This window comes from Patagioenas fasciata, chromosome 4 (assembly GCF_037038585.1).
Source record: "Patagioenas fasciata isolate bPatFas1 chromosome 4, bPatFas1.hap1, whole genome shotgun sequence".
In the NCBI taxonomy this organism is placed as follows: Eukaryota; Metazoa; Chordata; class Aves; order Columbiformes; family Columbidae; genus Patagioenas; species Patagioenas fasciata.
Genome location: NC_092523.1, coordinates 28,399,576 through 28,426,432, shown reverse-complemented (window position 1 = coordinate 28,426,432; position 26,857 = coordinate 28,399,576). Strand labels below are relative to the sequence as shown.

The following is a 26,857-nucleotide window of genomic DNA, read 5'->3' as shown; positions in this document are numbered from 1 at the left end:
TGTGTGTGAATATATAATTTATATTATCTGTGTGAATGTGTGTGTATCATACTCTAAGGGTTATTAAATACCAGAAAGCTGTTATATGCTCACGTAACTCTGCATTAAATTAAGTCATATTAAAATCATTTGGGCTGGTATAACTGTGTTTATGTGTGTGTTTAGGATTTCCCCTCAACATCTTGTGCCTACTTCCTCATCTGATCCAACATTTTGATAACCCAACTCAGTTCTGTAAAGAAACAGCTGACAGGATAGCAAAGGTATGTAAAATGATGCCTGGGGAGTATCCAGGAGTTCATTGCCTGCATTACTGCTCCCTTATGCAATACTTTGATATCATTCTAATAGTTTCACAGAAATAACTGTAGAAAGTTGTATTTTAAAAGATGTGACTCAGTCCTAATTTGTGTAGTTGGTGCTCATATCAACCCCTGAGTTTCCCTTTGTCAATGAAAAAACACATTTTGCTTGTTGTGCAAACAAGCAAAGAAAACAAGTAAAGAAAATATTTACTTGTTAATGTGTTACTTTTGCTTGCTTGTCTGATTTTGGAACTTTTAATCTTAAATATAAACTTTATCAGTTTTTAAGCACATTTCCTAATTTGCTTATTATAAGGAAGCGATCCTCACTTTTCATACTGGCAGGTAGGGAAGAAAAGGTACTCTGTTCTTTCCGTTACTTGTACACAGTGATTAACCTTGAGACGCTTCTGAACTGCAGTGTCTGTTACAACTCCAGCTAGTAGACAGGGCCTGGTCTGGGCTTGAAAGAAGGATGATGAATGGTAAAGCGGGAGAGCCAGGTCAAGGCTTGGGAATGACTGCTGAGTGCGGTCGCCCACTCAGGAACATGGAGCTAAACTTTTCTGATTTATACTTGACGCAAACATTTATTTATTTGAAAAAGCAGTTGAAGTCTCTTAGCTAATATTCTCTTTACTAGTTTTATAGTGAATTGCCAGACTCAAGTTTCAACAGAAACTGAGGATGTTGCTTGTATGAGTAGTTTGACTTCAGTTACTAGAAAACAAAGTAAAATCTGAGAAAACCACAGTGACTTGTGAATGCTTAGGTTAAAAAATTGTCATTTCTAATATAATTAAATATGCTCTTTGCTTTTCAGGTTTGTGCAGAGGAGAAGTCACCAACTCTTGCCAATCTGGCTCATATGATGAGTTTATACAGTACACACAGTTATTCCAGAGACTGTTCTAACTGGATTAATGTAGTGTGTAGATACTTGCATGACTCTTTCTCAGATGCCACGTTTAACCTCGTCACTTATCTTGCAGAGGTAAATTTTTAATAAAAGTGTATCTCATGTTGACAATCTGTGATCAACATTACATTTACTTATTGCCAGTTTTTCATTATTCTGAATATTGAGGAAAAAACCCTACATCTTCCATAATGGGAGAATAAGAATAAAATATTCTAGGATAAAGAAAAAGGATGACGACTGCTGGTTGGGAGTGCAACAGTTTAAACTTACCTTGAAATAATAATCCATCTAATAAAATACCCATTTTTATCATAGCAGTGTTTTTTAATAGATATTTATATTCCGTACTACACGAATAAAATGTACACACTGTCTTGGCTTTAGCAAAATATACTTAGTGCATATTTTAATAGACCTTTTTTAGGCAAATATACTTTCAAAAGTGTCCTTATCACAACCTAAAAACTCATTTCAAAGTTCGGTTTGTAAGTATTGCACCATGTATAATCAAAGATCATTTAAATGATAGAATTCAATAAATGGTACTGGCAGACATTCAGACAGGAAAACCGTTATTACCTTTAAAAAAGCACCTTGTATGAAAAACTTGTAGAGCTTGTCCTTGAAGTATATAACTGCAAATTGATGCAGGTTTTAAAAAATGTTATTGTATTCTCATGAATGAACTTAGATGTACTTATTTTGTTCATAATCTTGTGTATACCAGCCTTCTCTCAGCTGTAGACGTGTTTTTCATGCAGCTTTGAGATTTTGAATTTGTATGAATACTTTCATTAGTGAGAAGTATTGTATTATTAGGTGCTTCAGATCTGTGCTAACAAATACATCAAAATTCAGGGGAAAAAAAATTAGGACAGAGAACATTATGTTATTTTTTTAATGCTAAAACAAGATTTTCAAAAAGCATTAAGTGGTACCCTTATGTTTCTTGAAGGGAAAAATAAATATGTGTGGAAATTAATTTTAGTATTTGTTTTCACTGCCATTAAAGGCCCTAATTCTGTATTTTTGTAAACCTGTTTTTTAGCTGTTAGAGAAAGGGTTATCCAGTATGCAACAGTCCTTGCTGCAGATCATTTACAGTCTTCTGAGTCATATTGACCTATCCACAGCACCAGTGAAGCAGTTTAATTTGGAAATCATAAAAGTTATTGGTAAATATGTTCAGGTAGGTACTCTGAAAAACTATAAAAGCCTTTCTGCTTATTATCAAAGTGGTAGTGAAATTACACTTGATTTTTTTTTTTTTTAGAATAAATTTATTTCGGATATAAAAGCAGTTGTTGATAGTCAGATTCCTTTTTTTTTTTTCTGTCCTATGTACTTCATTATATGCATATGTATTTGTCCAATTTGCTTTACATCTTGTGGGACAGGTTACCTGGATGAATGTGCATCTATTTACAGATGTGGGCAACACTACATATGTAGTTACGGCAGATGATCCTCGAACTATTAAAACATAATGGAATGTTTACTGCTAAATACTGCACAAATGTTTTATTTAAGTGTATAGGTTTTCAAAAGGAAGTTTTATAGTCAAATGAATGTTTAAATCACTTTCACTGATATATCTGTGAGGAACATTAAGGTGCAGCTTAAAAAATTCAAGTGCATTTTTTAATTAAAGAAAGTCCCCGAAAGATGAACAAGAGTGTTTTGCCCTAGGTAATTTGATCCTTTGTACTTGGAACACAATTTACTGAAAATCTATTTTACAGTAGAAGGTCTAGTGTCTTGCTGAAAGATTTTATGAAAATGCCTAGAGCATAAAACCATTTCAGTGCACAACATTCTCTTTTTTTCCTGAATTCCATTATTGCCAACTGTATTTCAGTCAAATGGTTTAATCATAATTAACTAGGACGAGTAGTGTTCCCTGGATGTTTTGTTATTGATGGATATGTACTTTAGATATTGTGCTCCTGTCAGAGTGCATTAGGCAAAATGGAAAGATTAGCATAACTGTAGTTTTCATGGCCTGATGGCTGCTGCTGCGCCTCCAACCTTTATCTGAGCTTCCTGTGCAAGCCCACACTGCCATGGAATGTGGTTGTGATTAAAGATGCTAGCTATCAGAAAAAAAATTCCAGAGAAGCCCATGTATTTTTGAGACAATAAAACATGTTACTATAGATGGTAAAAGATCTTAAATTAATGTATTGTTTAAATGTGGTGCTACTAAGCTGACTTTTTTAGTCCTCTGCAATCATAGTGCATCTTAAGAAATATAACTTGCTACAGGATGGTTCAAGTTTGAGACTACATTTTTTATATTTATGATACACATAAATTCAGGAATTGTTGAAAACTCTCATTATCTACAAAGAAGCATATACTACTTAGAGCCTTGAAAGTGGTATTCATTTTTTAATGCAATAAAGACCAAAAATTAATAAGCATGGCATCCTAATTTAAAAAAAAAATACTCTCCAGGCATCCTGCAGATTTCAAAAACGAGAAGATTTAAGTTTCAGGTAGAATCCTAACATTTATAGGAGTGTAAATCTTAAACCCTCCCAAGGTGCTGCTTTTGGTGTAAGTCTCCTCTATGATTCCCTCCACAGTCTCTGTAGTTGAAACTGCTGGATTATTTGCATTACTTTAATCAGCTTTTTAAGGAGAATGCACTTAACTCAGGCTCTGCCACGTATGTTCTTGTACTTTGCCCTTGCTTTTTTAAGCACTCCATTGGTTTGATACCATATTAAAACCTTGAAAATGTTTTTTTTGCTCATTTTTAAGATCTTTGAAGTATCTGAGGAAATGTAAAGCACAAAATATTTTTGTCTGTTTCAAATTCAGTTTACTCTGCCCATAAGTGTAAGATAACTGAAAATACCAGGAGGTGGAAGTTGTTTTAGTTTCGAATGCTATAATTTTTTGTCTTCTGGGCCATGCAGGACCTGCCTGTGCTAGCACCTGGCAACCACGTGTAGATGAGAGCTTCTGGTGTGGGAATCCTGCAGTGAATCAGTCCAAAATCCTACTGTACATAAAACATGGCTGTCTTCTTCAAAGTAATTGTTTTGTGTATTTGTGTACATTCTCTTTAGAGTCCATATTGGAAGGAAGCCCTTAATATTTTGAAACTGGTGGTGTCTCGATCTGCAAGCCTTGTTGTACCTAACGATGTTCCAAAGTCTTACGGAGGTGACATAGGTTCTCCTGAAATTTCTTTCACGAAAATTTTTAATAATGTCTCCAAGGAGTTACCTGGGAAGACCTTAGATTTTCATTTTGATATATCAGAGGTAATTACTATATATATAAATTACAATGCAATAATGGCTTTCTGCTGCAAACTCAGATTTGTTTTCTGTTAGCTGTCTACATTTATATCTTTTAAAATAAATACAATTCTTACGAACAACCGATGTTGCAGTTTTACATACATGTAATTAGAGACATATTGAAAGATAAATTTGGAATTCTATTATGTTATGTTTCTGTTTTTTTACCCATTTGAATGTCTGGAGAGTTAATTACTAGAAGTCAATAGGATTATTCTCAAGGGTATTTCAGCTGTGTCAGAGAGCAGGCTAATGCAGCTGGCTGCTGCTTGCAGCTGAACATTCCAGGCTTTCAACAAATGAAGGCTTGTGCGTTCAAGGGCTGAGAGGATTAAAACCCTGTACTGCAGTTTTAGCATGACTATGGGAGGGGGAGAAAATTTAGAGGAGAGTGGGATACAGAATATAGAAACCTGAATGTGAGATGGATACAACTGGAGAAAAAGCTGCTGTAGTTAAAAACAACACTCCTACCCCCCAGTTAGGATTTCTGAGAACTGAAAATAATATATTAATACAGACAATACTCATTCTATGTCTGAAAAATGGAGCACAGCCAAATGGCTGCAGTGTAATATAAAGATGTGAAAACTGTAGAAGGTTTAGAAGTAATCAAAAATAAGAGTTCACAGTTCAAGCTGACCCTAGATATTGATTGGAGATACAGATGTCTTAGGAGCATTACTTAAATTGGTAAGTGAATTCCTTACTGGAAATTTCAGTGTGTGCAAATAATTGAAAGACGAAATGAATTCCCACAGAGTTCATTGGAGTAACATTTTCTGTCAAATGCCTGAATTCAGTCTTTGGTTTTTGGAAGTGTGAATGTGTTAGTGAAATTGCCCGTTTGTGAAAACTGTTTGTTGATGTCTGTGAATGTTTCTATGGAGAAGTTTTGCATCTTTTAAACTTGGAACACAGTTGTTTTTAAAGTGTGTTTTAAAAATGTAACTGGATTGTCAGCATAAAACTTGCATAATTCAAAAAACCACAAGTGGGCAGAGTGGCAGGCTGCTGCTTAGGGTAGAAGTAGTCAGCTTTTTATTTCCCAGTGCACCGATGCTCAGTGGATTAGGCATGGGCTTCATAGAATGCTTAAAAACAAGCAGACAGACAAACCCTCCTCCATTTTGTATAATACTAAATAGTAAAATCAAATGTGTAGTATTTACTGATAAGTATTTGAATTTTAAGAAAGTATTTGTTGTCTTTGATAGACACCAATTATTGGAAATAAGTATGGTGATCAACACAGTGCAGCTGGTAGAAATGGGAAGCCGAAAGTCATTGCTGTCACCCGAAGCACTTCTTCAACTTCATCAGGCTCCAATTCAAATGCCTTAGTTCCTGTTAGCTGGAAGAGGCCACAACTATCTCAGGTACTTTGTGTCTCAAGCACATTATACATATACTACAGGCGGTGTTTATGAATGCAGAAATTATTGTTGAAATGTAATTTGAAATCTCTGTTGTGTCTTAGGAAAACTGTAAATGAATATAGCATAAACTAAAAGCTAATACTGGGGAAAAGAAAAAATGGTAAGATTCTTTTTAGAGGATGTCAGTATGCAAGATGACTAGTTAAAAATGCAGACTTTCACATTTTTATGTGGACCTCCAGCAGACACCTTGCTATGTGATTTTCTTTGGAATGTTTTTCAGAGAAGAACTAGGGAGAAGCTAATGAACGTGCTTTCTCTGTGTGGACCAGAATCTGGCCTTCCCAAGAATCCTTCAGTAAGTAGTGATGGTGGTTTGTACTGGCTTTTAAATTCCAGTAGTGAGAATGCTATTGTGTTTTCAGGTATTGATGAAGTTATGAACAGCGGTTTTTGACAAACTGGTTTGGGTTCAGTAATTCACAAATCCACTCAAAGAATTAAAAAGAGATGGAATCATAAGTAATAAATTACTGTTATTCCTCAAGAAGTCCAGTGGACACTAGACAGGTTTCAAAACAGTATTTAAATTCAGCCAAAATTAATGTTGCCATCTCAGTGGATTTATGTCAGTCTTGTAGGGGGAGGACTATAAGTTTAAAAGCAAAGATAAATTACTAGGATTAATTCTTAATTCTTAATTTTCATCTTACGTGGTTATCAAACCATGACTTTTTCTTTAGACTTTGGATTGGAACTCAAGTCTTTTCTCTCCGTTGATCAGACTAGTTCTTGGTGCTTTTTCTCAACATTTGACATTCTTCACAGAAAAGCAGGACTACACTGCTGCTCCAGAATTGGATGTTTTGTGTTTGAGGCTGCACTTAATTTTAACTCTGTTGCCTAAACTGTAGTTTAAAATCCAACTAACCTTGAAACAACTAAACTTGCATTGTAGTGGTAAGCCAACCGCCACTAATGCCATTGAATTGCAGGAAGCAGAATAGCTGACTTTTGGAGTTACAGAAATGGGAGGGTTTTATTTCTATTTTTACCCATATCTGCAGGTTGTGTTTTCTTCTAATGAAGACTTGGACGTTGGAGATCAACAAACTAGTCTTATTTCAGCAACAGAAGAAGTGATTCAAGAGGAGGAAGTGGCTGTAGAAGACAATACCAGTGAACAACAATTTGGAGTTTTTAAAGACTTTGACTTTTTAGATGTTGAATTGGAAGATGCAGAGGTGAGACCTTGGGATTTCTTCTGTGTGTTTCCTTTTGAGAATGTTTTAAAAATTAGGTTATGTTGGTGCAATTCTAAAGAATTGGCAGCTCTTCTAACTAATTCAATTGGGAAGAATTTATGAGATGATTGAACTTGCATGATAAAGAAACTTGTGTCGCGAACTTTACAGTGTTACGTTGTTGCAAATTGTTGGGTGGTTTTTGGGTGAGAGTTTGGATTTTTTTAGGGGTGTTAAGTGGCTTAGTCTGAAAGTGATATGACAGTATTATCCAATGACAGGTTGAACATCTGGGTATGATGCAGCAGAAAGCTTAATTATGGAACAATATGTTAAAAAAATAGCATTATTTTTGTTCCTGGCATGTTTCTGCATTTTGAAAATGTGAAGAATAGTTTTCAAAGTCACAAACTGTATGACATACTGTTTCATTTGTACAATTGACTTGGTCACCATAATTGTTTGCGTTGACTTCTACATAATACCTGGGTTGTTGCAGTTCTTACATTTCTTCCACTTCTTCTCCTGTAAAAAAAGAGACAGGGGAAGGTAAAGCAAAATTAAATATCGAGAAATAGTAAAGATTCTGTTAACAATTGTTATTTGTTTGGGATAAATAAGAGGTTTCAGACTAGAGTTTGCTAAAGCTTAAAAGTATGACTGTAAAAGGACTGGGAGAAGAAATCAAATACTTTGTAGTTTCTTTCAGTGTATTTGTTACAGTCCATACAAAATATTGAATTTGTAATAGAAACTCTTGCAGGTCATGAGTCAACAAACTACTAAGAAAGAATATATGTCTGTCTGAACCCTGAGATTGTTCTGATTAATCCAGCCCTTTTTTCCAAAATCTTGCTTTTTTCCCTTAATACTTTGGTTTTATCTCACTTTCTTCATGCTTCACTTCAGCCAATATTTGCATCTACTAGGAAAAATACAGACTTATTATGGTCTGTTGTATGTATGTGAGCAAGCATTATACAGATACAATTTCCTATATTGAATGTAAGTAGTCAAACAATCCAGAATAATCAAGGCTCAATAGCAGTAAAAAAAATATTTTAACATGAGATGGGGCTTTGCAGGCAGGATGCCAAAAGTTGAAAACTTTGCCAAACCAAGTTTAACTTCATTTTCTGTATTAATAGCAGATCATATTGAAGAAAAGACAGATTATTTCTCATTACTTGCCCGTACGCAACATGTAGTGCTATAGTTGCAGAAAAAAAAATAGAGCTTGTACAAATTTAGGGCATTACATATAAATTGTGCACTTGATAAAAGAGCTGCCTAGTTTTGCACAAAACTACAGAATGTTCCTTGTTGCTAATAATTAAATGCCAACAGTATAAACTGGGGCTTTTACATTAATATCTGAGTAATATTCAGATTAAATTGAAGTGCTTTAGCCCACAGAAGTATTATTTCATTATTGTTGGCATTCTTTTGCTTTACCATAACTTTTCACCTTTTTTGGAGCAAAATAACTCCCTAAGTGAAAGACTACAAAATGTTTAGTTTGCTTTGCATATGTAACATGTCATGATGATCTCCTGAGTCATCACAGGAGACACTCTGTATGAGCAGTTTTAGAACCCGCGCTTACACATTTGGGGCTAGATGTGGTATTTTCGTAACTGTCTGTAGGCTGGCAAAGTGAACTGCTCAGGTTTTCCACCTTGCTTAGAGGAATTGTTGAAGGTTGACAAAGTGCTGGAGAAAATCAAAGATCATTATTGTACTTGTGAATTAAGACACTAGTATTTTTAAGATATGAATTTCACTTAGTATGTTGGATGTTTGAAAGCCAAGTATCCCAGCTTTAAAATGTGCAAACAGAAAGGCTCTGGCTATTGGTGTTCAGGGTGCATTTCATAAAACTGACACAAATTAGCTGATGAAAGTTAATGAGGACACTGTTTTTTCTACAACCTGTGTATAATTATTGTTGATGATGCTTTGTCAGTTGGTTGTGGTCAGTTTAGATTTGTGTGTGTTAGTTAAACAATTTCATCTAATGTTTGTTGAAACAGTTGGTTTACATGTTATGCTAGAGGAAGTGTATCATGAGCATGCTGGTTTTAGTGTTTTGTCATCAGTTTGTTTATTTTTTTAATCAGTCTCCCATTAGAAAGAGAAATTATTTTAAATACTAGCTTTTTGACTAAAGCTTTTTTTCAGAGCTTGAATCAGTCTTTTATTGTTGGCAAATCTTATGTAATAAAACATTTTTCCCTGGTTCTAGAGTATCTTTAAGTGTTTGTCCTCGTTCTTTCTAATTATATGTGTTTTCCTTTTTGCTAACCAGGAGCTGCAGGTAAGTTGCAGCCTGGTGCCCTGGCTTGTTCATCTGTTGTTGTCTGTGGTGTGTTTGTACTTTCTAGTCAGATATATAAAATTGATACCAATATAGTTCTAGATTATATATTGAGTTGCTTTCCAAGAAGATATTAGAAAGATTTCTACTTTATTTGCCATATATTTAAAATTATCTACAAACATAATTTAACAAGGTATTTACAATTCTAATGAAATTAAAGGGCTGATTGAAACTCTGTTCATAATGCATTCAGTACTTGTGTTTTCTGTGTTACATTTGTGTATGTATTTTATGTTCAAATTCGTACATACATACATGTGTAACCTTTTTTTATTACAGGGTGAAAGCATGGACAACTTCAACTGGGGCGTTCGTAGGCGCTCTCTTGACAGTATTGACAAAGGAGACACACCGTCTCTTCAAGAATGTCAGTACTCTGGTAGCACACCCAGTTTGAACTTGACCAACCAGGAAGATACCGATGAGTCTTCAGAAGAAGAAGCAGCCCTGACTGCAAGTCAGATACTCTCTCGATCACAGATGGCAAGTTATTTTTCTGTGAAAGGAATCTGAGAACTTAAGCTTTCACTTGCATTTTCAGTGCATAAGTATGGCTCATGCTTTCAGCCTAAGTGAACTAAAGAGGAGCTAAATTAATGTGGCTAAGCTTCTTTTTCATAACAACATCAATGAAAGGGAAGAGTTACTTTACCTGCTGATGACACATGACAGGTTTATAATTCCAGTACAACATTATTTTTTTAGTGTCTTTATACTTAGAATATTTGTTTAAGCACAACATTGCATGCGTTATATATACTGTGTCTTTGTGAATCCCTAGCTTCAAAAAAAACCCAAAATACTAAATAAGAACAAGAGCAGTAAGTGATCCTGTGGGAACCTCTGTTGTGTTTAACCAATGAAATTGCTAATTTAATGATGGATTTTGAATCTCGTGTACGTGGAACAGAGGAAAATCAAGAATGCTGGCCACTGAGAAGTCTCTCTGCATTACATAAATAAAATTTGGACAAAATTGACTGGTTGGGAAGCAGCATGGATAGTATGCCACTTTTCAGGCTTCAGGCAAGGTTGCCCATAACAAAGAGCTCTGCTCTTCCGTGTTTTTAATTTAGCATTTCACCAGTGCCAAAGACCTTGAAGAACAAGAAAGGAAATAATTTTCTGGATGCCAAGGATAACTTCGAACTTCTATTCAAAGTTAAATGTTACAGAAATACATGTGATGCTGTCAAGGTTTGATTGCAGGGTGACAATAAACCGTGGCAGATGTTTTGTTAATCCCCTCTCCCCCTCTTTTTCCCCCTTCCTCCCACCTGCCCCCTTCTTCCCACTAAGGACAGGTGATTGGGAGGGAAAGAAGGACAGAGAGAGGAGAGTTGGAAAAATTTAAAATGTTTTACTAATGCTACTAATAAAATAGAGAAAAATATTACAAAATATACAAAACCAATCTTGAAAGTCCCAGCAACTGCTCTGGCAGATGTAGGGCCGGCACCCAATTCCTGGACTGGACTCTGCAGCCAACCAGAACTGGATTCAGTCTCTCACTGGGCCTCAGTTCACAGGGGCGACTTGCAAGGTCCTCTCCTAATGTTGGCCATAAGCAAAAGGGACGAGATCCTCATGATCTCCCACTTTTATATGAAGTATCACATGAATGGGATGGAATACTTAGTTGGTCAGTTGGTCACCTGTTTCAGTTCACTGCTTGTCTCTCTGGCAGGATGTGGATCCTTATCAGCGACCTTGCATTCCATTGCTATGTCTACCAAAACATGTATCTAGCTTTCAGAAAAGTCCAGTTAGTAAGAAGACTTAAGCTGACAGGAAAATTCACTAAAAGAGAAACTTGTTTTTAACAAAACCAGGACAGAAGCTTGTAATGGTTTTAGTGTAAAGCTGTTAAAACTCATAATACGTAAATAAATTCAAATAGCTGATCATACTGATACACGGTATTTCAAAATGGATGTGTTTTTCCATGTAATTTGTATGTTCAACAAACTATGAAGAATTTCACGTTTCTGTCTTTTCTGTCTTAGGTAAGCAGTGATTCTGCCTTAGACGAAACAGTATCAGATCATGCTGGTTTATCACTCCAGTCTCAGGATTCCACTAGCAGTGTGGGAACAGAAGAGGTGCTTCAAATCAGAACTGAGACCCCAAGTTTGGAGGCAACTTCTCTAGATAACTCTAGCAACCAGCTGCCTGAGGTGGGGAGAAATGTGGGCTGGTGCATGGCTGATTTGGGCTCCTTCTAGTGTTTAGTAGCAACTTTGGCTTTCTTTTCAACTGAATTTTCGTCTGTTACAGTGATTATTTGATTTGCTTTTAATATTTCTAACCTGTTGGGATGTTCTTATAAAATGTTCCCTCAGTATGAAGACTACTTGGGACGGACTGAGGGAACTTCCACAGGTTAAAAATATTCTTGAAGGGCTGACAATGATCATTTCATGGTGCAGAATGAAAATAGGCTAATATTCAAGATGCTTTGACTTGATATGGTTGAAATCCTTCTTGAGCAACGTTTTCTTTCAAATGCTTTATTATTCCCCCCTTCCTTTTTTTTTTTTTTTTTTGCTTTCTTTGGGTTAATGTGATTGGTGCTACATGGGAATAAAACCTCAGGCCAGCTGTGTTTGCAGTTGGTTCCGTTATTAATCCTTTAAAAAGGACCACAGATGCTAGTGGTATACTTTTTTTGGAAAGGCCTATGTGGACTGAGACAGATTTCAAGCTATTGGCCGCCTGCAAATCTGTGAGTACTTCAGTTTCTTGGGTTTTGAAATCTTTTCAATAATTTAAAAGAAAAAAACTCAAAATAATACTCTTATCTGCTACAGTTCCTACAATATTTAGGAGTTGTAGCTTAAAACCTCAGTATGTTGGGTTTTGTGGGTTGGTTGGTTTGGTTGGTTTTGTTTGGTTGTGGTTGGTTGGTTGTCAGGATTTTTTTTTTATAATTTGACGTGGCTTGGTTTAGGTGGACTTTATCTCTTCAGTTAAAATTATTGGTGCTACTGGCAATCTTATTTTTATTTGGACAAGCATTGGTCATCCCATCTTGAAGAGAATGTACAGTTTTACTGAGTTTTCCAGAAAATTAAACTATTAATTTGAGTAATCTGTACATCATTAACACTTCAGAACAAGTCTTCAGCAAACTTGGTTTTAGCAGTCAACTGACTGGTTCAGGTGACTGGCCTGTCTGAACAAAGGCTCTAATTAAACCTGTTTGCTACATAGAAAATCAGTCCTATTAACAGGCAAACCACCCGCCTAGGTAACGTTTAATGGAGATAACTGTAAGAACAAAACACATGCTCCAAGTACACCAAAGGGAAAATATGGGTGACTCGTTTCCCATGATAAAATCCTCACCTTCTAAAAGTGTATTACTGTGACTTCTCTAAAGCAGCTTTTTTCCCACATTTTTCATTCTTTTTCCATTTTGATTATCTATATGCTTTTTTTAAAAGTGTTTGGTTACATGGCAGTTGAAAAATTGTCTCAACTTTCATAAAGCACTTGCTCTTAGACCTTCAGGCAGATTGTTCTGTTAGTGCTTTGTCTGCTTGTCTACAACATGCACTTTTGTTCCAACAGAATTTTGCGTGAGGAAGAAGGCTTCATCTGGATTATTTTTTTCCACATAGGATAGATGTTTTGTGTTAAGATTTCAAAAGGGAGAAGCACTATATAAGCTGGGTTTTTATAGACTGAAATTCACCATGATAGAACTTTCGTCTTCTCTGTTGTTTGCTTGTGGGACATTCTCAGCTGCAACTTGTTACATTTTTGTAGTTTTTTCGGAGCCTACTTTGGTACTTGGATTCACTGCTCTTCTGCAGCTCTCTTTAGAGAATCACTGTACTTCTGATAATTCAGGTGAAAACATACACACAAAAAAGCACCAGTGTCATTAAAAATGTTGAAAGCATTTAAACTGAGCTGTAAATTAGTTTAATGACTAATGCATATAAATGCAATCACTAAATGTCATGTGTTCCACATTTATTTTATGCTTGTCTAGAATATGGGATTCAGTCCAATACATGTGTTTTTCTTCAAGCACAGTTCAAACATTTAAAGCCACCTCTCTACAAAAGTGAGCTATCTGATTGGATTTTGTTGCCTTTTTGCTTCTTAACAGAATAAGCTTGGAAATATGCACATATGAAAAATTTGTGAAGCCAATAAAACTGATTGTGTTCTGAACTCTTATACTGCACAACTCAGCAGAGAATCATTAGTGCAGTTGTTTTTTCCTATGCGCATATACTTTATATAATTCTTTCAATACAGGCATTTCATTGCATGCCAAGTGTCAGTTATCAAAATGTTTTTAATATAAATAAATATGTATCAAAATTTATCTTAGGTAATTTTTTTTTTAAATTGAAGCCATTATTTACAAACAAGGGTGTGTGCTGGTTAGATGCAGTTGAGTTCCTTGTTTCTTTTGTAGGGATGCTGAAAAGTTACGTAAATAGTTCACTTAAACCTAGTGGGCGGAAGTCATTTTCCTCAGGTTCTGTGGAGTTGTCAACTATATATATCCCATTTTTAAGTTACTTAAAGAACATTCATTTTGGTAGTAAAGGCATGTCCAATGTTACATAGAAAACTTCAGAAACTGGGAGTCATGGCATTATGAAGACTAACTTAGCTGTAAATTTATTAACTAGTAATTAGCACCTAACTGTTTTCTAAAATTGTATCCCTCATATGTACATCTACCAGACGTGATCATTGCAGCTCTGTATCGTACAGTAGCATCTATAATAGAAATGGAGCACTGCTTCAATGCACATTACTTTGCTGTAGTATTGTAGAAGTGTCTTGCATTTCCATGTGCCTTAGCTGCTCTGTGTGATAAAATTCCAGATTTAACTTTTACAAAAGAGGCACTGAAGTGAGGTCACTAGCTGTGTCAAGTGACAGCAGTGTCACATTGAGGAGTACCATAGTCAGAGTGAGATAAGGTTAGGATCACTGTGAAAGAAAATAATATAGTTCTGTTTAAAGCTGACTTGCCTTTTCTAATATGTGTACAGCAATTTGTCTGTCAGAGGATCTGTTTAGCCTGATGAAAGCCATAAACTGATGTGTATGCTTAGAGGCTGCCCAAAGGTTTGTTGGCGAGTCTTGGATATGCCAGTAGAGGAAGACCAGCAAACTAGGAATGAAAACTTGTGATAATCTGTGCCTTTAGGAAACAGCAAGTAAAAGAAAATGTTATTTTTATTCCACAGAAAAATCCAATAAGAGGTTTCAAATGGATTTGTCGTAAATTAACTGAATCTGAAGTCCTCTGTTCAGTATAGCGATGTTAATAATAATGCTAATGCAGGAAGAGGGAAGGGAGAAAGGTTCATTCTAATATTGCCAAGCTGAGTTTAATCATTGTCTCTTTATAATTGCCAGTGATTGAAAGCCTACATTTAGAGATTCAGGGTTAAACCTCTAGAGCACTCCATATTAACAGTAAGGGCAAAATAATAAAAACAGTGGAATGTCCCATTTTCCGTTGTTCATCTGTTATACTATTGGTCCGTTATGCTTTAGAAACTTGTTAAAATGGAGAACAGAAAGAAGAAATTATCTGTACTAGTTCCAGACCCAAAAGGCAAGCATGAGGCAGTACTTTTATTAATAGTCCTTACCTGGAAAAGTAAAATATTAAAGTCTTGATTATGTTTATTGTGATCTAAATATGATTGAGGCTATTTGCAGATATTTTTCTAGGAAAGTTCTCTTAACAGATGTAATTGAGTGTATTTGAGAAATTGTATATGCTGTAAATAATAAGTCATATTGTAGGATATCAGTGTTAACTAGAACTTATAAATATTGCAAATAGACTTCCTGTCTCTGCTCAAGTAAAACCGTGTGAACAATCCAAAGGGCTGAGTGATTAAAGTACAAATGGATTATTTGTAAACATTATAACTCTGTTACTTTACCGTAAGAAACACTGATAAGAATACATAAACCCTGACAATTAAAGTAATAAAAGTATGTTTGATTCACAGGAAGGCAGTTCAGCAGTAAGGGATGAACAGGTTAGCTCTGCTAGTGAAGACACTGGGTCGTATCTGTTACAAGAACAGCAAGACTCCCTGGTCTGTCATGAGTCTCTTGAGCTGGAAGAGACCCCAGAACTGGTGGATGCAGCAGCTCCCGAGAGCTATTCTGAATCTGTCTGTGAAGAGGATGTCACGCTGGCTTTGAAAGAACTAGATGAGAGATGTGAAGAAGAAGAAGCTGACTTCTCTGGCTTGTCTAGGTAACATTAATATTGGTTCTAAGTAACAGAAATTACTTATTATCAGTGCAGGAATCAAATAAAGTAAGCTTTCTTATGGTGTGGGCTTTTCCATGCATCCCATAATATAAGTATCTAAAATGATGGTTTGCACATCTAAAACAATGTTTTATTGGTTTTGCCTGTTAGAGCAAATAAACTCAGTAATTTGCCCAGCAGTTGTTTCTGGTACAGGGAAAAGAGCTGTGCAGGAAAATATGAGAATTCTTGAATAAAGAAATCTAGTACATTTCATCACCATCAATAGGCTAGAAATGTGAAAACAGGTCAGAGGGCATTTTGGAGCATTTTCTTGGCAGCCACCAGCTGCAAGCAGTATAACATGGAAAAGCCTTTAAATTGCTCTGAATTGTGGCAGAACCTATTTTGGCACCCAAAAAGACTGGGGGGGCGGAAGTTTGGGATTTTTTAAAATCAAAGCTTCTGTAGGAGTCAGGCCAGTTTGTCTTTGAATTTGCACAAGGTTTATTTTCAGTGTTAAGTTAAATCAGTCTCTTGTATATTTCTAAGGCATTTTAAAGTAAAATAACATTTTTTAATTTTTTTTTTTTTTAATATGGAGAGCGAAAATAATTATTGGGAGGAAAAAATATAGTTAGTCCTAGCTTGCTGACTTATATTTCAAGTGAAACTCTTAAGTTCCTTGAAGGTAGCAGTCTAAGGAGGGAAAACAAACAAAAAACCCCAAACAAAACAAACAAACAAACCACAAACAAAACCCACACCAAAACAAACAAAAAAAATCCAAATTGTTCATAGGCTTGTTGAAACTTAAAATTATTTAGAAGTTTGGAGGAATAAGACATAGACTTGGTGTATATAGGAACACAGAGTATGTTCTGTCAGAGGAGCCTTTTACAGAAAAGGACACAACAGGAGCTTTTCTGCTGGTACAGGGACAGAGAAGTTGACTCTTGTAATCCCACGTGCAACCTACTGCAACACGCCTTGCAAGAAGTCAAGGTTGGTACCAGTTAATAGCAGTTATTACCTGATGAGCAACTGAAAAATCTCTTCTGGTTTTAGTTTATTTACACTAAGCAAACAAACAAAACCCCCATAGCTCTAGTTTGAAGAGTGACGGGTGATTATTTATAGGGTTGATACACTAGTTAGAAAATATCTGAAAATCTTTTTGAAGTTCTCCTTACAGATATTCAAAGGGATTGCATCTTAGCTTGAGCTTTGTGCTACTAAAATGAATGTACCTTAAAAACAGCACCCACACTTCTTAAGACATGTTTAAGTCTTGTTTAAGACATACTTGGTGCCACGGTGAATGACATGATTGTTATAGAGAAAAATAATGTGTTTAAAAAACTATTTTAATAAACTATCTGTAGTTGGAATCCTCCCACACGTATTTTTGCTGTGTAAGTACAATTATACAAGAACTGTCAAAATGTATCATTCCTGGTAATACAGAAAATTTTAACAATTAAGTTAATTATTGTAAGTAGTGGCATTGATTAATTTATATTTTGATATTTTTATTGGAGGCTTGGTGCTTAATGGAAGGTATAGCTGCAGAATGCTCTTTGAACAGAGGCCCATTAAATTGATTGCCCGTAAAAATGAAAGTGTTCCAATCTGTCTCCTTTCACTTATGATGTTACTCAAGACAGTTATAAAATAGTATTTCACTGCTAAATTTAGCTCTTGTGTTTCTCTTAAGGAAAGCTAGAATTTGTTATAGATATTGGTGGACTATATGTCTAGATGGATAAAAATTTGAAGAATTGAATGTTAATTGAGTTATTGAGGGCAAGCAAAAAATATCCGTTTCTGAAAGCTTTATATATGTAGTGCTGCATATAGATGTATATCACCTACAAATAGCCCTTTGTAGATACTTGTAGAAATAACATGTTTTAATAAACTTTGGAGGTATTTGAGAGTATAAGCTATTTTTTATATTGGAAATTCAGAAGTTTTTGATTTTCAGCTCTTTTATTGCTTCATAGTTACCATAGTTGATTATTTATTTTTCAAAACACTGTTCTGAATTCCAAGTTCTTATTTTTTCTTCTTAGCAAAATAAAGGGTTCTTTTCCTAAAAACATTACTGAGGGGTTGATTTCTGGTTTTTATTATTTGTAGCCAAGATGAAGACGACCAAGATGGTTTCCCAGAAGTACAAACTTCCCCACCTCCTTCACCATTTCTTTCTGCCATATTGGCAGCTTTCCAACCAGTGGCATATGATGATGAAGAGCAAGCCTGGCGCTGCCATGTCAATCAAATGCTGTCAGATACAGATGGATCTTGTGCTGTCTATACATTTCACGTCTTCTCAAGATTGTTTCAGGTCAGTGAATTGCCAGTGCCTGGTTGATTGTCTGAAACCCTTTCCTCCTGCTTTCCCTTCTGTAACTGCAAAAGCTGCAGGATTATGGTAACAAGAAGCCTTAGAAAGCAAATGAAAAGCAGACAGAAAACCCATGTTGTTAAAATAATGTTATATGGTCATACACTGTTTATTGTCTAGGAGTGATTATACTCGGGAGTGGGGAGAGTGGCATCAGTGTCTTTTATTTTCTGAACGTCACCCAAGTTCTGTGCTGATTACAGAATTAATTACTTCCTCCTGGGTATTCTGTGGGATTCATTATTATGGGATCACATTATGACAGACATCAATTAATTTATCTCACATCTGTCTTGTGAGAAAAGTTTTTTTCCTGAAAAAAAGTAATTGAAACACTAGGAGATCCACTAAAGCTGAAAGTTTCAAATGCCTTTCTGACTATGTTTACCTCATAGGCCTGGTATCCAACACAAAGTGCTTGTTTTTTCTGGCTCCCTCCTCCCTCTGTGTAGGGGATGGGCTTTTTACATTTTCAAAGTGGTACTACTTGAACATACATTATTCTTTGCAACTTCTTATGGGATAGAAGCACAATTATTCCATTTTATTTACAGGCAACATGCCATGTGAACTAAGAGCAGATTCAGTACTACAAACCAAGACCTTACAACTCCAACCCTTTCTTATATCTCCAATATTAATTTTGCCTGCTGTTTGGTCTATCACATTTCCCAGTGAAAGCCTCATTCTGTTTTACCACACTAGCATGCATTTTATCCTGTATGTATGGGGAGGTCTGGGGTTAGAACCATGAAGTAAATTATATGTGAAGAATTCATACTCTACCTTATCCGTGGAAGAACTTGTTTAAATATTCGGAACAAATTATGTACTAGTTTGTAATTTAACGATAAAAATATATGCTTTCACGATGGAAAATTCTTGCTCTGAAATTCTTAATCTAAAAAGCCAGAGGAGGGGTAGTAAAAATACAGTGTAAAATAAATTTTTTCTGATTTGGTTTCTAGACCATTCAAAGGAAGTTTGTATCTATAACAAATGATTCGGTCAGCTTTCTTGGCGAAAGTCTACAGCGCATTGGAACCAAATTTAGAAGTTCTCTGGAAGTGATGATGATATGTTCAGAATGTCCAACGGTCTTCGTGGATGCAGAAACGGTAAAAATCTCATGAACTTACATGTTGAAATACCTGTCTGCTTAAACATTTTTAAGTAACACACAAAATGATGTTTTAACATTTGGCCAATAGCAATGCTTGGGAAGGTTTTCAAAGGTTTTAATGAAGTGTGTTAATTATATTTTTGTCTTTTAACACGTCACTAATTGAAACATCTGAATAATTTGGGGATGTAAAAAAAAAAAGATGCTTTTTATAATTGAAATCAGAAAGTAATTAAAATGTTAGGTAGCCACTATGTATCACTAACATTTGAAAACACAAGTGAGAAGTGCATTTCCTCCAAAAATAACTTCCAGCTGTAACAATGAACAGTAGTGAGGAAACTTACCGATACTAGATATCACTTAAATTCCCTTGCTATTTTTTACCTTCCGTGCTTGTTCATATTTATTCTGTATTCTTTGCACAGAGAAGAAAAAGGAAGACTACTTATCTAGCAGCAACTTTGCCTTTTAAAATAGTACCGTTTATGTATATATTCAATGATGCATAAGAAAAACATTCTAGCTACAAATATACAATGAAGGCTTTGAATTGTTTGTTATGCAACTTGAAATTGTGAGTTATAATAAATATTAATACAAGAAGTCAGCTCAGTGTTCAGCAGCAGTAAAAAAAAAAAAACCTATGCTAGAATAATTAAGAAAAGAGACATCAAAACAAAACATCATTGAGCTAATGTACATATCCCTGATATACTTACATCTTGAATTTGGGGAAGTTCTGGTCTCCTGCTTTCAGAGAAAATACAGTTGAACTGGAAAACTTTCCAAGCAAGATCCACAAAGATTATGAAATATGTGGAATGGCTGCCATGTAAGATAAGAGTATGCAGGGCAGGATTTTTCAGCCCTTTAGGGGAGAAATCTGTCCATGGATGTCTTGATTATGGTGGAAAAATGACAGATATTACTGTAGTATTGTCTTACTTGATGTTAAGGGTGATCAAATTTTGTCATCAGTCTTGTGCTTGCACTTGCCAGCAGATCAAGAGAGGTTTTTCCAAATGTGGACTTGGAATTTCATATTATATAATTTAGGTATTAGACTTCATGGATTGTAGTCAGATGTTACGTGACCACAGAGGTGATTGTTTTCATCTTTCAGCTAATGTCTTGTGGACTGCTAGAAACGTTGAAGTTCAGTGTTCTAGAGCTCCAAGAACACTTGGATACCTATAATGTCAAAAGAGAGGCAGCAGAACAGGTGAGTCTCTTATATTTAAAACCAAAAAATATTAGAACCCACTCACCAGGAAAATGTTGCAGGTCTCTATCTCTCGACACAGGTATCTAAATGTAAACTGGGGGGAAAATATTCTATAATAAAATCCTGTTTCCTTTCCTTACTACTACTTGGTGTTTATAATCTGAACCTGATGTTTTTCTTATGTGTAATTCGTTTTTGTTGCACATACTTCTGAAATTGACTTTGAGTATATAACATTGCACAAATGCACAAGCATTGGGAAAAGCACATTCCTAATTTTTAAAATCCTCTTTTAAAAATATTAAAATATTTTTAACTTTAGTGTCAATAAATAATTTTTTTGTTTATGAATGTTCTGGCTTATTTTATTGGACTAGAAGGGTGAGGTTCATCTCTGGAATAAGAGATTTATAGATAACTATGTGAATTAAGTGCCTTAGCACCCATAGTATTCAAGGTATAAGTCAATACAATAAAATAAAACAAGAAGGCTATGCATTTTATCCTAATATAGATACTGACTTGTTGCTCAGCTGAATAGGTCTTCAGACTTCTTTTTTGTTGACTGGATCTCCACTGACTAATGGGGGCTTTAAACAGCTATGTCATACATAGACACATAAATTTAGGTTTCTCATCCTGCAACTGGATCCCATTGAGGCTGGTACTCGTGTCAGTTAGTTAGAATGATACAGTTTAGTTTTCAAGATATATGCTAGTGGTTATATATTTTTTACAAAGAAATGCAAAGTTTAAAAGCTGAACATTTCCGTAGCAAGGGTCTGTATATTTGTTTTTGTGAACCTTTGTGTGACGTTTAGGAAGGAAGATACAAACTTCAAAAAACTGAAACAGGTAAGATTTCTATTTCAAGAGCCAAAAGAAAACATGGATCTACAATCAGTTTTGCACGTCCATGGAGAGAGACAATATATGGGACTTTTGTTGTAGAGAAAAAACGATTCGTACTGAAGGAACTTTTAACTGGTACCAGCAGACTGTGAGGCCATGACAGTGGACTTATAGGCAAGTGTGATGTGAAACAGAACCAGAATTCAGGCTGTGACATCTTGGCAGAGCTGTATGGTGCAGCACAAGTGGCTCCATGTTTCCTGATCGTGCAGAGTTTATTAGGAAGCGATGGCATCTGCCTTGCAAAGCTTGCTTGCGGCTCATCTGTTGAATAGAGTAGAATAGAATAGATGTCCACTTTTCTGTGGAAAGGATCTCAAAAGAAACAGAGTTTCCTTAAAACCAATGCTAAAGTATGCCACACAGCACTGTTAATGTAGAAAAACTGTTTCTAGGATCTAAGACAGCATTTTTGCAAAAGGGTTGCTGCTTTTTTTGCTCTGTGGTAATAACAATTTGTTTGTAAACTAACTCATGAGGTCTAATATAACGAGCTACATTTTGCCATTTAGGCTTAATCAGAAACAAAGTGATCATCTAATGACTAAGGTTACCTTACTCAATGTCATATTTCATGTCTGACAGTCTCCAATATGTAATGCTGTCATCACTCCTATGAGAAAATAATGTATTTTATTCCTCATTTTAAAGTGCAACACTGAGGCACAGAGAGACTGATTTGCCCCAGGGTCAGACAGGAAGATTCGAGGCAGGACAGAGAGGAACTTTTGTGTTCCTTAGAATGGTGACCATCCAAACACTGAGGAATTTTCCTTATGTGAACTCCTCATTTAACCTACAGTTTACCATGGCAATAAAAATAGTATATTGTTTGGTTGATTGATCAAAGTATGACGAGTTAAAATGGTGTCAATTTCAGATGGCAGTAAATTAATTAGTGTATTTTTTAGCTAATTTTGTACTGCCACATATCATATCCACATAAATCCACGCTGGATGTTAACAGCTTGTTTGCATTTTATTTTACTTGATAAAGGACTGTGGATATCAATTTGATGGCCTCTGTCATTATATCATAGTGAGAGTTGTTTTTCTGTAGTGCAGCTGTCAAAAGGGTGTCCAGTAACATGTTTCTGTGGTCAGCCTGTCGTCTCCACAGGATTTTGTGAGTGACTGGAGCAGGAAGAAGGTTCACAGGATGAAAGTAATTGCTCTGAAATAATGGAGAACATTTTGCCAGGGTTTTATTTTTATTAAATTATTTATAAATAAAAGCAGTACTGAGGAGTAAAAGAATCTATAGCTTTGACAAATTGTTTTTGACTCTTGATAGAATGTCATATAGCTAATTGGGTGCATTATTTAAGTATTTATTTAGCATGTTAATTTAGAAGTAGTGACTAATTATCTCAGATAATTTATTATGTAAAAACTTTTTTAAAAGCATTTCTTCAGCTGTTGGTCCTCATATCTTTGTGGTGTGTATTACATAGCATATGTGGACAAAAAATCTCCCAAAGCTATTTCTCAGATATGGCTTACTGGTTTTCTTCCTCTGTGCTATTAAACAGAGTATAGGGAATGATAGAAAAAGACTTCCTCAAGTCAAATTTGAATTTCTGTTATTGCAGGCAATTGTACTATGTATCCTATTCAATCTGAAAGTATTTAGGCAAAACACCTAGTGAGCTTGTTGCAGACCTTCACTTTTTTTCATGCAGAAAAATGATCAAACTAAGCTGGTTGGACTATTGTATAATAAAGTAAATATAAATTAACAGATATTTAAATAAATAAAATTTGCATGTTAATCTGGTATCCTCTAGAACCAACCACTGGAAAATTCTGTACATTAACTTTGTTAATGAAAAATTGTTGTTCAGGGTTTACCCTAATAGATGATGTTTGTCACTCTCAGTGCTATGAGTTGTACTGGCATTCACATCAAACAAATTTAAAAGTAAGAGGCTTGGGCTGCAGTTGCTTGAAACTCTTACCTGTGCACTGAGATAAGAAAGGTACCTATAGTAGGTGGTCTGGGATGTCTGGTTTGGGATTAATCTGGCAAACCAACCTGTTCTATGACCATGACCAACCACAAACTTCTCTATATTATGCTTTCAGGTAAAGCTCTTCACTCTGTAGGAGATGTATGGTGAAAACATAAATTGATGTAAAGCAAACATATTAAGAAGATTATGTTGTCACACAATCTGCTGCTCTTCCCCAAGAGAAAATTTAGGTCTTTCTAGCGTGCTGAACATATATTCTGTGCAGAGTTTTTAGATCAATTTTGTCACCTTTTTGGAGCTATTGCTCTGTTTCCTTGGAAGGAAACTGCTTTGACTTCATGTGAGCATTAGGAGCAATGATACTGAATCAGATAAGTGTAACAGAAAATACAAGGTTATGTGTACATCATAACATTCTAGGCATACCCTTTAGACAGACTGGTTTTAAGATTTTAAAAATATCTTAAAAGGGCAGTGTGTGAAAATAAATACTGGCTTCCCAGTTGCTGATGCTGTTTGTTCCACTGGAAACCTACTCCGTTGTTAGCGATGAATGCTGCCAGATAAAAGAAAAATGAGATTTGCTGTGTACATTGGTATCCATGTCACTAATTGAAACTGACACCACAGTGTTCAGAGAATTCCATTTCTCCTCTTGATAAGCACACAGGCCTAGTTAATTCACTAAGTAACCTTTATTAAATTGAGCAGATGGGAAATCACATTTTTCTTTTTCTTGCATCAGACAAAGGTTAGAAAAAGGTCACTAAGATTTCCTGTGAGATTCAAGATACCAAGCACACAGTATGCTAAATTATTCTTCCTTGGACATATAGAGCCTGTTCTTCATTTCAGAAGATAATCTGCACTTTATCTCAACATGACGCATTCCCATTTCAATACCTGAATTACCTCATGCTTGCTGTTGTTTTCACTGTACAGAAAAATATGCTGGGCACTGTGTCAATGAGGTGATCGGGTCGTATTGTCCAATAAGAGCATATTTGATTCTGCAAATGCTTTATATTAATACTTTTAAATTTGCATGGTTGGTTAAGGCTACTATAGAAGAAGAGATTATCCATTGAAATTAATAAACTTCTTGTCTGCTATAGGAATTGGGGTTAAATACAGCCCTGTATTAATGAAACAGTGGAATCTGCATGTTTGCATTGTGTGATGTGAGAATAATTCATCTCCCTGGCTTGTGTGAGCTCCCATTGAATAATTTCTTTTTCTCTATCCATCCAGTAAACCTGAACTTGCATATGTACACAGGAGAGTTCTATTTCCTTCTGTTTCTAAAGCAGTCCCAAGAAATACAGCAGGCTTACTCTTACTATCTAGTTTGAATTAGTGCTATATTTTAAATGCTGAGAAAACATGTTGTTGTAAACCTTGTGCAGCAAGAGAAAATATCTCATTTAATGAAAGTGATTTTTCTGTCTCCACCCCCTACCATGTCTCACTCTAACAGTACCCAGATTCAATCACAGATTAGTATTTATGCTAAGATGTACTATCCCCATCTGGGGTAACGAAAGCTACAGGAAATGTACAACTGAAGGATGCAATAAAAAACTAAGTGATATAGCAGAGTAGAAATCATGAGTGGAAACAACATCGGTAAACAGTTGATTTCCAACACAATTTCTTACGTAATCTGAGAAGGAGCAAGACTTGATGAACTGTGTTACACAGTTTTAGCACAGTCTTCATTTTGCTTTGTTTCAGAAGATGTTTAATCTTGTTTATATTTATTTTGCAGTGGCTAGAAGACTGCAAAAGAACATTTGGTACCGATGATGGTATTCATGGCACTAACACAGATGCACAGGTAGGTGCATGTCATTTTTGAGTCTGGATATCAGATTTTAAAACACCTTTATTGCACGAAAATTCCAATATTTGCAAAGAGATTAAAAATGTATGAAAAGCTTTTCATTTCAGTTATCCTAATATCTTCTGGAAACACAGATTCTTATGAAGTAGTGGTCTAATAAATACGGCTCTTTTTAATAAAAGTTGGCAACCCATCCTGGGTTCTAGACTTAATAACACTGAGTAGATAAGCAGAGTAGATACGATCTGTGTACCAGCAAGTCCGCTTTTCTGCAGCTGTTTCTAGAACAAAGAAAGATTATAATATCGCTTATATGCTCAGATAAACTGTCTAGCCAAAAACCTCTTCTGAATTTAATATAACTAGTACTATATAAATACGTATGACCTTTCTGGAGCCATTATTTGGGTGAACAGGGAGTAAAGTAGCAGTATGGCAAAAATCTCATTAAACACTTTTGTCAAAATATCACCTAACAAAAATAGGTGAAGTAATTGATTAATATTAGTTCAATATTTTGTATGTATTTGCATGGCAGTCATCCATACTAATTGCTATAGGAAGTGATAGCTTTTCCCCAAGCAGACTAAGACTTTTTTTTAAAACAATAGCTGCATAATATTGACGGGGGGGGAGAGAAAGACAAAATAAAATCTAAAAACTATTATTAGTATGTACAAGGAATCTGCCATCTAGATTTCTGTAATAAGAACAGTGAAAGATGTAAGAAAGTAGAATTGCAGGTAGCAGATGAACTTTTTGCAATGCCACTTTGACAGAAAACCCAAATCATGCTGAAAAAGGAGGAATTTCATTCCTTTTATTCAATCAAACTCTATTCATTGATGCACTTGGTCATGTTTCTGCTGCTGAAAATGTAGTGTTCAGCAACAGAAATTGCTGCTGTGTCCATGGACTATTTCTCCTTTTATACAGTTTTCATTTGATGTCATATATATATATATATGTGTATATTTTTAAATTCAATCACAAAATGCACCTGAATTTTTAAAGTAGTGAACAGTGTGGTAATATACTTTTGGCTTTTATATTGCATTGAAGTTGCACATTTAAAAAACCATTTCATGTAAATAAGCAGAGGTAATACAGCAAAATAATTTGCTGCCATTTGCAAGGATTTTTGTTTTGCCTGTGTTTAGTATATTTTACACTTGGTTTACATCTTTGTATACTGACTGGTTTAGAAATATGTAACAACATTTACTATTACAATACAGTAAATGTTCTATATATTAATTAAAAAGCAGCATGTACAACAGTCTGTATTTTGAATGTTGTTACATACGCCAAGAAACTGTTCTAACATTTAACTGTTAGAACATAACGGTTCTTACCATGAAGGTAAATGTTCATGTTCCCTCTCCATAGCCATGGAAACTAAGAAAGGGAGGGCAGGCGGCATGCATGGAGAGAATGCAGGATTCCCAGAGAGATGGTTCTGTCTGTTCTTCCTGGTTTCCTCATGGTTGCAAGATGTAGTGACAGGACAAGGGGTAATGGCTTGAAACTGAAAGAGGGTAGATTCAGGTTAGCTGTAAGGAAGAAACTCT

The 26,857-nt window shown here is 35.3% G+C and overlaps 1 protein-coding gene across 11 annotated transcripts in view; it reads left to right on the top strand.

Annotated features, from left to right (window-relative positions):
- Positions 1-26,857, top strand: part of FRYL (FRY like transcription coactivator) — a 170,309-nt gene that overhangs the window by 135,579 nt on the left and 7,873 nt on the right. For all 11 annotated transcript variants that reach the window (XM_071807478.1, XM_071807476.1, XM_071807474.1 and 8 more), the window contains 14 exons: positions 166-263; positions 1,129-1,299; positions 2,276-2,416; positions 4,305-4,502; positions 5,759-5,920; positions 6,204-6,278; positions 6,988-7,164; positions 9,824-10,027; positions 11,551-11,721; positions 15,547-15,800; positions 17,940-18,147; positions 19,176-19,325; positions 20,457-20,555; positions 25,212-25,280. In XM_071807478.1, the coding sequence (XP_071663579.1) occupies positions 166-263; positions 1,129-1,299; positions 2,276-2,416; positions 4,305-4,502; positions 5,759-5,920; positions 6,204-6,278; positions 6,988-7,164; positions 9,824-10,027; positions 11,551-11,721; positions 15,547-15,800; positions 17,940-18,147; positions 19,176-19,325; positions 20,457-20,555; positions 25,212-25,280 (2,177 nt within the window). The remainder of the gene's footprint in view (positions 1-165; positions 264-1,128; positions 1,300-2,275; positions 2,417-4,304; positions 4,503-5,758; positions 5,921-6,203; positions 6,279-6,987; positions 7,165-9,823; positions 10,028-11,550; positions 11,722-15,546; positions 15,801-17,939; positions 18,148-19,175; positions 19,326-20,456; positions 20,556-25,211; positions 25,281-26,857) is intronic.